Here is a 16409-nt window from a genome sequence, read left to right on the forward strand (position 1 = left end):
TGCCCTTATTCTAACTTAGAAATTCACATGATTCTGCCTTGCTTACTGGAAGAAGAAAAGTTATCCTTATTTTTCTGATGCGATTGTCTGTAGCCCTGTGTTACACTGTGGCCTAGTCTAAGTTCACCTGTTGACTCTCCGCTGTTACCAAAATATGGACAGAAGTGAGTTGGCTTCCAGCAGCTCTTCAGGACTGAATCCTGCCAGCCTGTGCTCCAACAGCATCCTCTGCTGGAGACATCGTAAAGGAAAAATGCCTCGAAAGGGGAAGCAGGGTTGGGTTTCTGCATGATGCTGAAACCAAACTGAATGTTATTCTTCCCTGAACTATACTGTGGAGAGACAAATTACCTCAACTAGGTGATCTTTAAAGTCCCTTCCAGCCCTAGCTGTTCTATAACTCTTGACAGAGACTGAAGGGGGTAGAAGCCTGCTAGTTCCTTTTAATAGTTACGCTGGTGATAGGACCTGGTTTGTGCTGTCTTTTGGTTTGCAGCATTTAAGAGTGCTCAGTGGAGCCCTGGGTCACTCTCCAAGGAACATGGTGGCTGTGCTCTGCTCTTTTTGCTTGCCACAGAGACACCTGGGACACTACGCTGCAGCCCCTGGCTTATTCAGAGTCAAGGGCACTTCTCACCACTGGAGTTTTTCTCAAGTTGATGTCTCTGTCATAAAATCAGCAATGTGTTTTTTTCTCCAGTGGCAGGAAAGACAAGGCAGCAGCCATTTCAAAAAGGTAAGCTTTAATTGTATTAAAAAATACCCATGTTTTTAGTAAGCAGATTCTCTACAGAGCCACAGGCCTATGGGAGCAACCACACATCTGCAAGATGCAAACAACATCAGAGCTGTTAGAATTACAACCAGCCTGCTGCAAGGGGTGAGATGGTGAGAACTGGCTCCTTGTTCATCTGTACCATTTTACAGGGAAAATCACTAGTTCTCTTCCATAGCTCCCATTGCAATGTGATTCCTTGCTTGAGGGTAACCAAGAGATCCCTTCAGAATTGGTATCATTGATGCTGTTCTGATGTTAAAGTACCAAGGATCAACTGAGACACAGGCTGATATTTAAATATTCATATCAGCATAAGTTGAGTAGCTTGTATAAATACCATTCAAGTAATTTTTCTCCTTCCTCTGCAGTTCAGAGTTCTTCCAGTATAGAGTAATTCTAGACCTCTGAATTGCAACATTCAGAGGGGAGGTGTGAGATAGACACTACATAAAATAGGCAGGGGCTGAACCCACTATCTACAGTGTTGAGGAAAGGACTCAGTTCTCATGTTTCTGTCTGACAGCAACACAAAAAACTCTCTTTGTATAAACTCCAAGACAGGAAGGAGGAGTAGAATCCTAGGTCCCACTTACGAAAACACTTATCCTGGCTTCAACTTACAGTCCATTCTAGAAGGGCTTAAAATACTGTAACAGAAATAAAAAGGAAGGATAACAACCTAATGATGGACCAGCTCAAGGCACCTGTTTATTCTGACCACATTTAAACATTCCCATTTGAATGGCATGTTACATTAACCAAGATCTAAAATCCTGGTTCACAGGCATTTAGTACCCTCTGTTTTAGACAGATCACACTGTTATGTTAATACATTTTAGTCTGTTGTAAAAGATATTGATGATGTCTTTTCCCATTACCACTACACCACTGGTTTTGGGAAGGTGGGAAGAAGACACCAACTAACTTATAAGTAATGGCTAGGATGAGAGTTTGGGTTAGTGTGCATACTTTTTACCTCGAGTTTTGCTTTAGGATAGAGTGCTCTTGCCCTGCTGTTCCAGAAGCCACTGTCTTTCCACCTCCCAGAGCAAAGCATGCCTGTCCCTTGCATAGTCTGTGGCCAGGAGGGCCACAGCTGCTCCTAGGTTTTTGCTCATTAACTTTGGCAGGTGTTAAAATGGGGTATCACCATAACCCTGCTTTACTGATAACCTGTACAGGAAGCTACTTCCTCTTGAAAAGGTGATGGAACTTTCTTCTGCCCCTAAGGATGGTGGACAGGCAAGCTCACCTCCTGTGACAGTCATGACCATAGGCTGTAAGATACACTGCAGTAAGTACTTCATGTATGTTAGAAAGGAAGGCAGTAGCATATCTGTAAGATAAATCTGAATTCTGATTCCAAAAAGTGCCTTTCTCCTAGTATCCATTATAGTTCTTTATTGTACTTGGCTCTATGCAGCTTGGCCTAACTTTGCAGTGAGAAGACTTTTGCATGATTTAAATATCTGGCGTGGTGTTGCTTGTTCAGATTGAAAACCTAGCTTTTATGTCTCTCACAAGCTTTACCCTTCAGTGCAGATAGTACAAGTAGTAATAATTCATTGCTTGATTATACATTTCTAGTGCAGCTTGAGTTAAGATGCAGTTACAAAGCTCTTGTTCTCCTGGTTAAAGGCAAGTACCAGCTGAGAACCTGCAATGGCTGTCCAATGACTGGAGTTTTGGAGAACACAGTGGGGCACAGGATAGACCTGGTTACTGTAACCACCATTCAAACCTGGGCTCTGATCGCAGCAATGGAGCACAGGCATTACACCCGAGAAACTGAAGGTACCACTGTAAAGGCAAAGTACTTCAAAGGGAGAAATCAGCAATATCCTATCTTACGCCATACTTTCCTCCCTCTTTTGATTCGAAACACACCCAGTAGCTGTCTCCCAGCTGCTAGTATGCAACAAAGCACCTATTGAGTGCCCAGGAGGGGATTTTGAATATCTGCACATAACTGTTTTACCTTGAATTATGTTATCTCCTGGAAAGATAAGACTCAGTTAAACTGGTTCCACAGAACAGTCCTTCATGTCCCAAGCTATAACAATTTGTTTCTACTATGTACCCGTTACCCATTTCTTGAGGACTTTCCACATGTGACAACAATAAAAGCAGTATATTTTCAAAAAGGAGTGCAGGTGAAAACACTTTTGCAGCTAATCAAATAAGGAAGGGTTAGGAGAAAAAAGTCTTGTTCTGTTTTCTGTTGGACAACTTCCTGACTTTTGTAGCTGTTGCCTGCCAAGAGAAACTTGGTAGAGAAGCAAAATTACAAGGAAGAACAAAATTACAAAGAAGAACAAAATGGGCTGCAGTCATCCAACTGGATGTAGCACATGGAAGCTACTTCTACAGTAATCTGCTTGCTTTGATGCTTCTGCACCCATATTACTACTAACAACTGAAGACCTAATTTCTGGAAAGTAGAGGTTTAATAAATGTGAAATAGTAATTTCCAGAGGTTCTACTTGGTGGGCTCTGGCAGTGCTGTCTACTGGACCTCATGTTCCAACAGCTTGTAAACAACAGTGCTCTAATGTAGGATGTTAGAAAGCCTCTGACTGCAGTGACTGTAAAATTTCAACACCAAATCAAAGGTTTGTTTCTGTTTAGTTTAGCAAAAGAACTACTGACAAAGAGAACAGAGTCATTAACAACTGACCACAGCTAAGCTACGTAGCAAACCTTCAAGAAAGTGAGAGGAAAAATTGCTAGAGACTCGTTTCAGTTCTGGTTTTTTTTGGTTTTGGTGTCTGAAGAAGTGCCAGCAATTCGAGGGCAGCTATGCTTCCTCAGGGTCCATCACTGCAAAGAGCATGTTAAAACTAAAGTGGAAGTTAGAGGAAAGTGTGCAGATTGTGGGCCACTATTATACTTCAAGTGTCAATTTAAAAACAAAGCCATTTCTTAAGGAAAAGAGAGTGGTATTTTCATTAAATGATACTCAGCTGTTTTTACCTCTTCCTACATTTTTTTTCCCCAACCTTCTAAGGATGATGATGTTACAGTTGTGAGCAATTGACAGTACAAACAGCAGCATATTATCCTCTGTACAAAAACATCTGAAGCCTTGAAAAAGCAGCCAGGGGAGTGACTGCTCAGAGACAGGCAAATTGCAGGAACATAATACGCTGAAGCTCATACCAATGAACTGTGCAACAAGCCATGTGAAGCCCCAATACCACACCTCACTACAACTGTATCCACAGCAAGCAAAACTACCCCTTTGCTGCAGACAGCCTTCAAGGAAATACAGGACAGCCAGCCTCCTCCTTTCCTAAGGGAAACAATCCACAGAGGGTATACTTGGAGAACATTTGCTTCACTTGTTTCCAAAAGGTGCTTGCCTGCTTTAGCATGGGTGAGACGTTGGTGGGTCAGGCTCTGTCTCATCCTATAAAATGCTAGGACAAATGGATACATCAGCTACAGTTTGCATTCCTACAGTGCACAGAAAGCCTCCAAGGGTGCTGGAATCTATAATGATAGAAGCAGCAACTAATTAGCTGTAGCCACAGTTCAGGAAGAACAGTTTGCTTAAAGCCGATACTGCTACTGGCTGAAGGATTTGGGGCAAAGCAGTATGTCACACCTAGAACCCCCAATACCTTCTTGGATTTTGCACGGCAAAGGGATTACTCTTTATTGGGATACCCTTCCTGGAGGTAATGACTGGTCCTTCATGAATTGAATCCTGTTCTTTCCACAGCATAAGAAAATACCTGTTTCATCTAGTTCTACAGCTCTGCCCAGGAAAAAAGAAAGACCTGCTTTTAAACATTGCTCCTAGCAGCTGTGCCAGTTAAGAACACCAAACTCCAAGGGAACCTCCTGCAAACTTCAGTTGTTCCAGCTGAAAGGTCTGTTGTCTCTCTCACATGGAAAGCCAGGGATAGCAGCAGGCAGTGCTGAAGGCTCAACAAAAGGAGGATTAGCAGACAGTGTTAAAGCAAAGGAGCAACAAGTCCCATCAGCTACAAAGGAAGGGCGAGTGACATAAGTTAAAGCATACTCATTCTACCCTGTCCAGCCTAGCACCATCCGAGCTGAGGCTGGAGAACAAAGTGATTGAAAAGCGGCTCAGTGGTGTTGGTCCCTGTTAAATGGGAGACCATCTTGCTGGTTGGAAGATTTTAAACCAAAGAAGCAGGTGTGACGCAACTACAAACCAAAGGAAGTGGTGGGATGGATTGAGGAGAGAGGGTGCTCTTCTCCAGCTATGACACAGGTAGGTGCAGTCTCTGCCAGTTGAGACCACCTCAGATGCTGGGAGTGACAGCATGCTGCTCCAGTAAGCAAAGTCATAAGATCCTGTAGCATCCCCGATCCCAAACTTGCCTCTGCCATTTACAGGGAAGGGTGGCTTTACTCCAATTCAGCTTCAAGTTGGGTGAGGAATATTTAAAGGAGTCCCGGTTCTTATCATTGGTTTAACTGTCCCCACCAATAAACTGGTAGGACATATTTATGAGACTGGGCCATTAACAGTTTGTGCTGAAGCTCTCTTCAGTCCCCAAGTGGAAGGGGGAGTTGATAATAGGATTTTCCAGCCAAGTCTGAAAGCTCAGCTATAGCATTTCACATTGGTTGTCATCAAACAAAGTGCTTTCCTGAAGTCTTCAGCCCTCAGGTATCCAGGCCAGGCCAAAACCTAGCTATCACTGGCAACAGTGAGGTTTGGTGCAAAGGTGCCACTGGTCCTAGCTAGACAAAACAAAAAAAGACAAATGAAAGGGAAAGGGAGACAAAACCACAAGGAACCCTAGAGCAGGTACTCAGTGGGAAGTTGAGTGTGAGAAAATAAAATCACATCTTGTTTTAAAATTATAAATACTCTCCATATAAAGTTATTAAATAACTGTGGCTGTGGTGAGTTCCAGTGATCCTCCTAAGCAATGTCAGGTAGTCTTTAAAAAGTGATCGTTGCTCCCCATCTCTCTTGCCCTTGGTTTAAGTGCAGCAGGGGTTGTCAATGACTAGCATAACATCAATGCCATACACTTCCAGGAGGTCCATAAGGAAACTTCGATCCCCTTGGGGATCCAGGCCCATGCCTCGTGCATGGTCAGCTGTCAGTGTCTTATCCTGGCTGGCTGACACCTCCATCAGTGTCTGGAATATGCGGTTGTTCTGCTCCATGAAAAACCTGTAGGGTAAAGTCAGTGAAAGCAATAGCACTGCACCTCCAAACAGACAGTGTATTTACAAGCAGGCAGCAGAGCCCCAGAACTGCATTTAACCCCCTTTCACCAGAGATCCTTTTCAGGTGACGCTGTAGTACTTTTCCATTCACTCTATGGATGACCCAGAATAAACAAAGATAAAGTAGTAACTTTTAATTGACAGTGCTGCTCCCATCTGTGGGAGGCATTTCCCTCAGAAGCTGCCAGGTTATCAGCTAAAGTGTGATCTGTGGTCACCAAGCAGGTACATCATGCCTACAGCTCCCATAATGAAAAGGAGGAAACAGTGTTGTCACCCATCTGATAAGCCACTGGGTAAATAAATTCTCCATTACTGGTGCAGAAAACACCAGTGAGAGCTACTTCTTACCTGTTGCTTTCCTAGAAACATGCAAAGCTATTCAGAAAGAGCTCTGGCTATGCCTGTGAAGCTCAACAATCAGAGCTCTGCCCTGACAGCCCTTCACAGAGTTTCATCCCATTACTTCTCACCTGCTGCAGAGTGTGAATAGCAACAGGCAGTGAAGGGCTTCAGAGGTGGTAGACATGTGGTTTTTATCTAATTCTGTACCTCCTACTCTACATTCAGTTCTGGTTCCTCTGTTTGCCAAGTATGAAGTCAGCCACATCAGTGGGCCAGTCCTTCACACGCAGGTCTTATTTCCACAGTGTACCACCCCCAGCATGGTACAGTGCCTGCTTCCCATGAACATTGTCTTTTCCAGAGCCAAATGTTCTGGCAAGAAAAATCCTATAGTGCTTATGTTTACAAAAATTGGAGGGCATTCTTACATCTCTAATTGTGTTTTTAAAATTCACTTCTCCCTCCTGGCACATAAGAGACCCCAGTGGATACTACATTTTGGCTTCTCAAAATGAAAGGAAGATGATCTGAAGAGGAAGAGCCAGTCTGTTTTTTGAACCCTAGAGGAAGAAAGCTGACTATGGAATTACATCAAACATGATGTTTCATAATATGCCAAACCAGTGCAACACGAAATCAGTGCAAGAGGCTCCCTAAAACTAACAGTGTCCAACTAAGTGTTAGAGGTAGCCACTCACAAGATGAAAAGGTCCTCTTCACAGGAGCTGCAATCCTCACCCACTTCTTGAGAGTACATTAACATCTGCCTGAGAAAAGGGAGACAGGTTAATTGCCCATACCTACTACGAACCTCAAAGCATTATGAGATGACCAGCACCTTCAAGAGATGAGCTGAACCAACCAGTGGGATATTTTAGAAATACTACAAGGAGGAAAGTTCAAAGGAGCAGTGTCCTCTTTATCCCACATCTCCTATCAGGACCACCCAGATGTCCGTGATTACCTTTGGTCATTGAGCCGTCGGTACTTCTCCTTGTCGGCATTGTTAATTTTCAGGAGTGGTTGCAGATGCTCATGATGCGTCTTCACATTCTGGTTGTCTACATAGACATCATAGAGATCTCGTTTCTGCTCAAAGATCTTTTCTGTTGTACCTGCCAAAATCAGAGAAGATTTTCAGAGCAGAATGTTGCTTTCCCAGCAGACCAACTGTTCTCTCCTGCTTTCATAGTTAGTCATTCCATGCACAACCTATTTCTCATCAGTTCTACTCTACAGCCTGGTGTCTCAAGACATTTTGCAGCCCGAGGCTAAAAACGCCTAATCCATTATACTTACAGGCCACGTATGATACTTCTGTCTCCAGCATTTCTATGTCTGCCACATTCACATAGAAGAATGGTTTGGACTCTGGGACAGTTCCTCCAAGACCAGGCAGAGAAACATTTGCAAGGCAACAGCAGCAATACACTGTGGACAAGAGAAGTACATCCTGAGATGCTTTTGGTTTTCCTCAAGGACACTCTGAATCCCACTTGCCCCGTTCTCCCACATGCGTCTATGAAAACAATGGTCAGAACTCTGAAATGCCCTTGAACACCAGAACTTCTCAAGTGATGACATCCTGTTTTGCATAGGAAATAATCAGTTCTCCCGTAGGAATCCCACATTCTAGAATCCACAAATTCAGTCAGTGCTCTTTTCATCCTGTGCTGACAGGAACTGAGTTTGACAGTGCCAGATGTGTCCTTACTCATGAGGCCTGAAGAAAAGCATTTGGTAGGAAACGTGTCAATGCAGACTGAGCGGTATCTTCACGAGGAATGGTCACAATGGATTTTGAAGACCTGCATGACGTCTGTCCCCTCAGTACTCACAGCCATTTCTGCAGTGCTTCAGCCTACTAGATCAGAGCTCTGCAGTGTCCCTGGAAACATACCTCTATAGCAGACAACTCCAACTGGGGGTGGTGAAAATATCAGTATGCGCTTGCGCAGCAGGGCAAACTTCCAGAGGACAAGGATCTGCTCACCGAAGAATTTGATGAACTGAGACATACAGCCAGCAGGGTGTGTGATCTGCAGGTGGAGCGAAAGGGAAGAAAACAGCTCAGAGGTGAAACAGGGACACATGCACAGATGCTAAGTCTAAATGTGGGAGCAAGACCAGCACACAGCTTGCAACAGTCCAAGTAACAAAATCTTCACTAAAGCAGCCTACAAAGCGTGGGAGTGACTGCTTACATAAAGGAGTATGAGGCACCAGCAAGGAGCAGCAGCCCTCTGCCCATTCCTGCAGGCCTCAGGCACCTGCCTCACCTTCATCTCTGGGTACATGTATCTGTGGATGGAAGGCAGCCAGTGGACAGGTTGCTGAGAGCTGGGGGTGCCCTTGCTATCAGGGAGAACTCCTTTCTTGTCATCATAGAATGCCTCTAGATGGGAGTAGTGCCCTGGCATCTCCAGCTGGTGTCTGGAAAAGAAAGGAAAAAAGGGGAGACCTGTAGTGTCTCCAGACTATTTGTTGAGTGCCTTGCCCCCAGTAAATATCTGCTCTCCCAGCTAAAAGGGATCCTGGGTACCTCAGGGACTCATCCAAGGGGGCTAAAGAAGCATCAGGACCACCAGCAGCTCTCAGTGCAGCCAGAGAACATGCACAGGACTGACACAGGCAGTGAGCTGGGGTGTGCATAGCACGGATCCTGTTTGAAATACACTCAGGTAGGAAGAGTTTTCTTTTCTACCATCACCATTTTCCTTTCTAGATCCACTCTACACAGCTGAAGCACACAGCTAGCCAGGATCACCATTACACAATTAGAAGCCTTTTGTAAGCCCCTAGTAAAATGGTTTTCAGAAGAAGAAAAAGGGAAGAACTTCTTGTTCTCTGAACTCTCCCTGTGACACTTGTGTCTGCATACAATAAGTAGGGTTTGGGTAGCATTTGAGTAGCCCGTTAGGAGGGAACAGACTGCTGCTAATCAGTTCCTTGTCTCCTTCACATTGTGAACCTGTAACACTTTCTGGAGAAATAGCCAGTCAAGGAAGTCACAGCACAGCATTGTTGCCAAATTCTCATTTGTCTAAAACTGCTCTCCGTAGAAGCAACATTACCTCTCCCAGGTGGGGAACAGCCAGTCTCATTCCCAAGGGAACTTACCTGACCTGGTTCTCCAGGAAGTGCATGTACCTATACAGCAGGGTGTAGGAAGGGGAGAGGATGCCCACGGACTTCATGCGGGCACCACGCTCTAACTCACTCTCCACAGGCATGTTGGCAAAGCAGGCCAGGCCAAAACAGAGCCCTTTCCGGAAATAACTGGAGACAAAGGTTTGACAGAAGGGTTAACGTTAAAAAGAGGAAAGAGGAAGAAAGGTAAGTAACTGAGTGCTAAAAATACTGATTTGGGAACATAGTTTCTTCTGTAAGGAACTCCCTGAAATCCCACCCTGCTAGCTGAAGGGCTGAGAACAGGCCTTGGGTGCCCCAGTCTTCTCACAAACAAGACAGAATATTTAAGGCAAGAGTTCCTACTAAAGCCCCTACTAGCCATGTCACAGGCTGGTAAGGAATGCAAGTAAATAAATAACTTGGAAGGAAGACCAACAGAATGCATGATTCAGTCAGTGCAGAGCCCTTCCTCCAAGGAAGAAACCTGCAGTGAATGCAGTTCTGAGCACAGTCCAGCTACCTGGTCATATTTTGGGTTCCAGCATGTTGAAGCACACTCTGACTGAAAGGGTTCAGTACACGTGCCTTTAAGAAAGTAACTGTTATTCTTGACCAGAAGGAATTGTGACACTGCAGTTCATTGCAAAACATTGCTGCATTGCAACATTGGGTTAGCAGAATGCAGAAAATTCTTCTTACGTGTTTCCACTGAAGGAGCTAGCAAAAAAGAAAGTGAGTGAGACCTGTTTATAACAACATTTAAAGGAACCAAAAGCCCTGGCAGAGTTAAGAACATTTTTCAAAGTCCTGTTCCTGCAAAATGCTTCCTATTTTAGTTCTGCCATTCCTTCCCCTTCACCCTACACCTCTGTTCACAGTCCCAATAGTGGCAGTGCAGATCATTTGCCCAGTACACTCTAAGATTTGCACACCAAAGCTGGCCTGCCCCATTCACCAGTTGGCCTCCACAGGCAGAGCAGTCACACGGCAGGTACCTGCAGCTAGCTGGTACTTAATATGATATGAAGGTGTCTGGAAAGTATCCTTGGCTCAGCTAGAAACAGTTTAGCAAGCAGGTTTCTGCAAAACCATAGCTTCCTAGATGGTATTTTTCTTGCATGTTCTGAAGTAAGAGCTGGTGGTGTAGATGCATAGCTAAGAAAGGAAGAAGTAATATAGCTCAGATGTACTCACATGAAATCTGACTGGATTTTGTGGGACCCACTTGCCATGGATTTGAATTCCACACCTTCCAAATCTATATCTTGGGGTAAACACCATTCCACCATGTTGCCTGCAGAGAAGCAAATTAATTTGGGTAAGCTTGAATACATTACTTGTTTCTAAAATGCACACCTCAGCAACAGCAAGTTGTTGCTTTTCTAACACTGGGATACCCGTAACAGTGCCCTAACACAACTCCTGAACTCCTAAACTGTCACAGACAGTAGGTGACATAAAATACTCCACACGTCTTGCAAAAGCACGACCCACAGATACTGCAGGACATTGGGGGCCATTTCTGAAGCTAGTGCTATTTTGTGGGTTTATACTTGATAAGCTTAATCACAGAACAGCTACGATTTTACCTGACAGTGGATAAGCTTTGGTCTACATGAGTATCCATCCCATACAGAAAGAACCAAAGGACAGACTGTTACTCTTTAGGATGAGTTTCTGGGATAGCTCACACCACCACCAATATTGTCCTTTGCCTATGCTTGACAGGCCTGGTCAAACAGAAACCTGTAAGCTGTCATCCAAGTCATCACTTCTTTTCTGAAATCTCTCCCATTTTCTTTAGGATAGGAGGAGTTAGCTGAAGCTTTATATGGAGGCTGAGGTGATCCAGGTACTGCAATGTGTTTGTGTATGCTAGAATAACCAACCAAAAAGTACATAAATTACAAGCTAGATCAAGATCAGCAAACATCTGTCACCTGCCAACCCAGCCAGAAAGCATGCAGTTGTTCAGGAGAAAAGGCCACCTGAGGAGCCTGATCCTGGAACAGATGATATCAGAGAAGTCACAAAATGTCCTTAAAGCAAATCAAGCCCAACAAGTTTACTATGGACAAAAGAAGGGGTGACTTCTCATGCTTTCCCATGCCAGCACTTCAGAGCCCACCCTGCTCACCTGGACATTCCCACTGCACTGAGATGTGCTCCAGATTTTACCCACTGAGTTTCCGTTCTCTGTCAGTTTGCCCACAGCATTTGAAGTCATGTGGCTTAGTTTTAAAAACAAGGCAAAAAACATTTTTCAGGATAATGCAATGGCAGATGCAGCACAAAGATGCTTCCTACTGCTTCACTCCTTTCCCTGCCCTTTGGGGTGAGCATCCCAGCTGTGCTTGCACAGACAGTGTACATTTGGAAGGGCCTTACACTCAGCCAACTCTTGGAGATATTTAAATCTGAGGCCTCATTTCTGAAGCCTGTCTTTTGTCTCATTACTCATACTGCACAAGTATATGCCTGCACAGGAATAGGGCTTAGCTACTGACATTTAAATAGGCTATTTTTCTTCTCACATAGATCCTGAATTCAGTAGACCTCCCCCAGCCCTGCCTGGCAAGGACTTCAAAAAAACCAACAGCGTTAGGCATGGCAACAGGAGAAGTTTTGCATCCAACTGCCCGCTTGGAGTGCACAAGCAGACCTCTCCCACAGAGCTGGGCTGGCCGGGGAGCAGTGGCAGCCTCGTGACCCCGAGCACAGCCCTGTGCAGCCACATGCGAAACCACAGAGCTCTGCTGTGCAGCGCCTTGGCCTCTGAGGCATGTGAAAGGCTGGCAGAGAGAGCCACTGACATCATAGCAGCCCGCGCGCTCCCCTGGAGGGCTCGCACATTATATAGAGATGGTGGCTTTTGTTGTTTGGGGTTTGTGGGTGCTGTTTGGTTTGTTTTTTAAAGGCACAAGACCCTTCCTTGAAAGAGTGAGGAAGTCAACTCTTGAGACTATTGCCTCATAACCACGAAATTGCAGTTAAGGCCAGATGTGCTTTTAAGCCTTGCCCCACAGAGGATCCCTTATTGGTCATTACCTATAGATTAACAGATCGATATGCAAGAGTGCCATCAAGGGCAAAGGAAAACTGGCTTTGCTCAGTTTAGTCACAAACACTGTCAGGTGTCACATCCACCGCAGAGATGTTGAAGTGGACATGGCTTAAACAATGCCTGTTCTGTAGAAGCAATGGATTCACAGAATGCCTTGAAACAGATCTTTACCCTACAGGGCACCTCAAAAACTACACCTATCATGTAGCTATTTTTTTTTCTGGGATCTGTCAGGAGCAAACTGCACCTGTGCTCCTGGCTGTTCCTCACACCACCTTGCCCTATGAACACACGAGCGACGTGGCAGTAGGAGAACAAACACAGAGATAAAAAAGTAGGAAAGTCGGTCTGGCGAAACAGGAGAGCAAACAAAGGAGAGACTTCACCCAGATGCAATACGACTGCCAGCCTGCCCGAGAAACTAGAGGAGGGAGGAGGGAGCAATGTTGTAGGAAAACAGGAAGCATTGTTGTCCTTCCCCATGGAGAAAGCAGCTCTCGTGTGCACAGGAAACTTCCCAAGTGAGAGTCACCCAGCGTTAGAGAGCAGGCTAGTGATTTTGCTGAGAGTCAGATCTGCAGATCTGATCTCCTGGAAGCTGTCTCCCACCTTCAGGTCAAGTCTGAGCCAGCACTCATTTTCTAGTGTGCAAAGTTAAGGATGTTCTTCCTCTTTCCCCTTTCACATCCTCACAAAGAAGATATTGGCACCAGCATTTGGGGGTCATCACCTGGCCCTCCTCACTATTAGATGTTTCCCAAGGGCTTTAGGGTCCCCAGCTGTGCAACGCTACCATGTTGTGCCAGGACAGGAGAAGAAAGTGTAACCTAAACATCACACTCACTCCGTTTCCTGCGTGGAAGAAATGTGGGACAGAAAAAGAGACTATTTGCATGTTCACTGGTGCAAAACACATTACTTCCCTCTCTTCCCTCCTTGTCTCTCTCCATTACTTACAGACCCTTGACTGCTATCAGGTCCTCCACAGCAGCAGTGAAGAGAGCTCCTCAAGTGCCACAAGGCTGACCACGCTGGAGGTGGACAGCACCACTGATTCAGAAGCTGCCTCTGGCTCTTCCATCAGTCACTCACATGAGCACTGATGGTTACAGGGACACCGGAACTGTAACAGTGACCTGGCAACCCCATAACCTACCTTTGGAAACTCATCACATGCAACTGCTATACACTGAGCTCATCTGCTTCAAGCCCTTCTAAATTTAGGAGGGAAACTGTTATGTTCTTTATTAGCATAGTCACCACTTCATCCTTCTACAGTAAAACCTCTCTTGCCCATCTACTTGCCTATAGTTGGAGAGACACTACCTGGCATAACCCCCTGCACAGCCACCACCGGAAATTCAGCTGTTCCATGCTTCAGCAAGCTGCCAAAGAAGGTCTGCTGTGCTGTTCCTGGGTAGGATCAAGCAGGTTTCCAGCTCAGACACTAAATGGATGATTTCCTTTAAGTCATACACAAGGACCAGATACCCTTACAAACATTACAGAAGTCCTTCACACCATCTGATGTGGTTGACCAGTAATTCCCATATTATCTTTTTGACCCCAGCAAGTTCACACCTCTGCAACTTCATGACCTTTTTCCAAGTCCACATCCTCCGTAGGGCACTCTGCTCCCCAGCTGTAAAGCTGACATTTGTTGGTATATTGCTCACAGCCCTATCATGATCCTTACATTCATCATCCATCGTGGGTAGCAGGAGGAGGCTGAATCTTCCTGGACTTGACAGACTACTCCAAGGCTGGTGACACCCAGCATTAACTGCACATCAGATGTGAGAAGAGCTGTTGCCCAACTTTCCCTGGACTTCATTCAAAGCAACAGCTGGTTCAGAAAAACTTCTGAGAAAGCTCAGCTTTCTGCCAACTAAGAAAATCTCACCATTTCATAGAAGGCATATGCTGTCGGATTGAAAGACAACCTGCTGTTGCTGCAGTCATCCAGACTCTCTTGTGTTTTGGATACTTAGGAGAAACACCTCCATTTTCCATCTCCTGGTGGAAAGATGACATCCAATCTCATTTCAGATTTTTGTGAGTGAAGAGCCTCTGGCCTCTAGACTGACACTTCTCTCTGGTGCAGTATGAAAGGGTAACTTCTCAAAAGCCCTTGGCTGTTTTGGGACACAGCAGCCAAGCTGTCTGACAGTGGGCACTGCTGACAGCACATCACACCAGGGGCTATGTCCTGTTCACTACTTCCTTAGGATTTTCAGTTCAAGACCAGCATTCAGTCTTCACTACCAAAGCCCTCTTGTGAGCAGGATGTCAGTTACTCTCCCCTTCCACTGAAGAACCAACCTCATTGTGCTTTACAGACCTCTTTCCTGTCTCTAGTACTTTTGCTACGGATTTGCTAAGGAAGTACCTGTCCAGAGAAGAAAGAGAAGCTCACTCTCACATCAAGATGCAAATGGGCTCCTGAATCTCTCTCTCTTGCCTTTGAACCCCAGGTTGGTGCCTGGCAGCCAAAAGACCCAACAATGTGTCTCAGGACATCAGACCCCTATGCACAGTAGTACCTGTGTTCACAGGTTGGTGGGTGTTAACTTCATATCTGTGTCCTAACATCCTGTTTCATGGATACTGTGGGAGCAGCAGGACTAGAAAAACAAAGTTAAGAGCTTTCCTGAAATGCTGATTTACAGGTTTGAAATTAATAACCTCTGTCAGTTGTGATACAACACCACAGTCCAACAGCACTGAGAGAGATGGATATGGCAGTGAGAAGTGGAAAATACATTCCCTTGCCCCTCTCCTCTGCCCTGCTGGATCACAGCACTCCTTCAAAGCACTAAGTCCCAGAGATCCCACCAGAGGCCAGCCTATAAACACACTGGTCACCAAGAAATACACAGCCGAGCTGCTGCTGCTGGTGGCGATCATGCCCTGCGAGCCTGCCGGATTTACGCCTGTCACAAATGCCATCCATCACCGATAGCTGCGGGCAGGTCTGCGCCACTCCACGAAGACAGAAGGATGCTCTCAAGATGCTGCTAACAGGTTGGTGCCCTCCAGGCAGCGCTGGGCAGAGGCTCGGCCTAAATCGGTGCTGGGCACAGGGGATGCCCCTGCGCCGTCCACAAACTCCCTGTGCCGTGACCCGCTGTGGGGAAGAGATACACCCATCCCTCTCCTCGGAGCCGCACCACACGCGGCGCCTTCCTCCCGCCAGAACTTCTCGGCGGGATGGAGACCAAACGCAATCCCCCTTGTGCTCCGTTTTCGGCAAATGCCCACGGCCCCCGGTCCCGACAGCCGACGGCAGCCGTGCGGTGGAGCCGCGGTCCCCCGTGAGGGCAGAGGGCAGCCCGGCTCCCGCCGGCCGCTCTCCACTGGGTCCGGCGACGCTGCCCCTGCGCGGCGGGAGGAGCGGTCCCCGGGGGGGCGGGATGCGGGGGCAGCGGTCCCCAAGGGATGCCCAGTCCCGGCCGCATCCATCTTACTCCAGCGGCACCGGGAGCCCCAGGCCCGGCCCCCGCGCCCCGGCCCGCCCGCCCCCGGCGCCGCTCACCCGTGCGGGGGTCGAAGGTGACCACGAAGACGGCCACGATCTGGTCCTCCTCCGCCTCCGCCCGCGGCGGCCCCGCCGCCTCCGCCGGCCCCTCGCCGTCCCACGGAGCCGCGCTCCAGCCGCCGCCGAGCCGCCGCCCGCCGCTGCCGCTGCTGCCCGGCTCGGCCGCGGGCGGCGGCGCCGACACGGCGGGGCCCTCGGCCCAGAACAGCAGCGGCGCCTCGTCCGAGCGCTCCACCATGGCCGGGCCGGGCTGAGCCGAGCCGAGCCGAGCAGAGCTGAGCCGAGATGAAGCGAGCCGAGGTGAAGCGAGCCGAGCCGAGGTGAAGCGAGCTGAG

General features: G+C 46.9%; 1 protein-coding gene across 1 annotated transcript; it reads right to left on the reverse strand.

Annotated features, from left to right (window-relative positions):
• Window positions 1-726: 726 nt before the first annotated feature.
• DENND11 (DENN domain containing 11) lies at window positions 727-16399 on the reverse strand. Its single transcript, XM_048300140.1, has 9 exons — window positions 16072-16399; window positions 10667-10766; window positions 9461-9619; window positions 8620-8773; window positions 8241-8379; window positions 7640-7771; window positions 7305-7455; window positions 7039-7107; window positions 727-5939 (listed from the first exon to the last, which is right to left on the reverse strand). The coding sequence occupies exons 1-9, from the start codon at window positions 16310-16312 to the stop codon at window positions 5744-5746; spliced, it is 1341 nt and encodes a 446-aa protein (XP_048156097.1). The 5' UTR covers window positions 16313-16399; the 3' UTR covers window positions 727-5743.
• Window positions 16400-16409: the final 10 nt, after the last annotated feature.

Source organism: Corvus hawaiiensis, chromosome 4 (genome assembly GCF_020740725.1).
Source record: "Corvus hawaiiensis isolate bCorHaw1 chromosome 4, bCorHaw1.pri.cur, whole genome shotgun sequence".
Classification (NCBI taxonomy): Eukaryota; Metazoa; Chordata; class Aves; order Passeriformes; family Corvidae; genus Corvus; species Corvus hawaiiensis.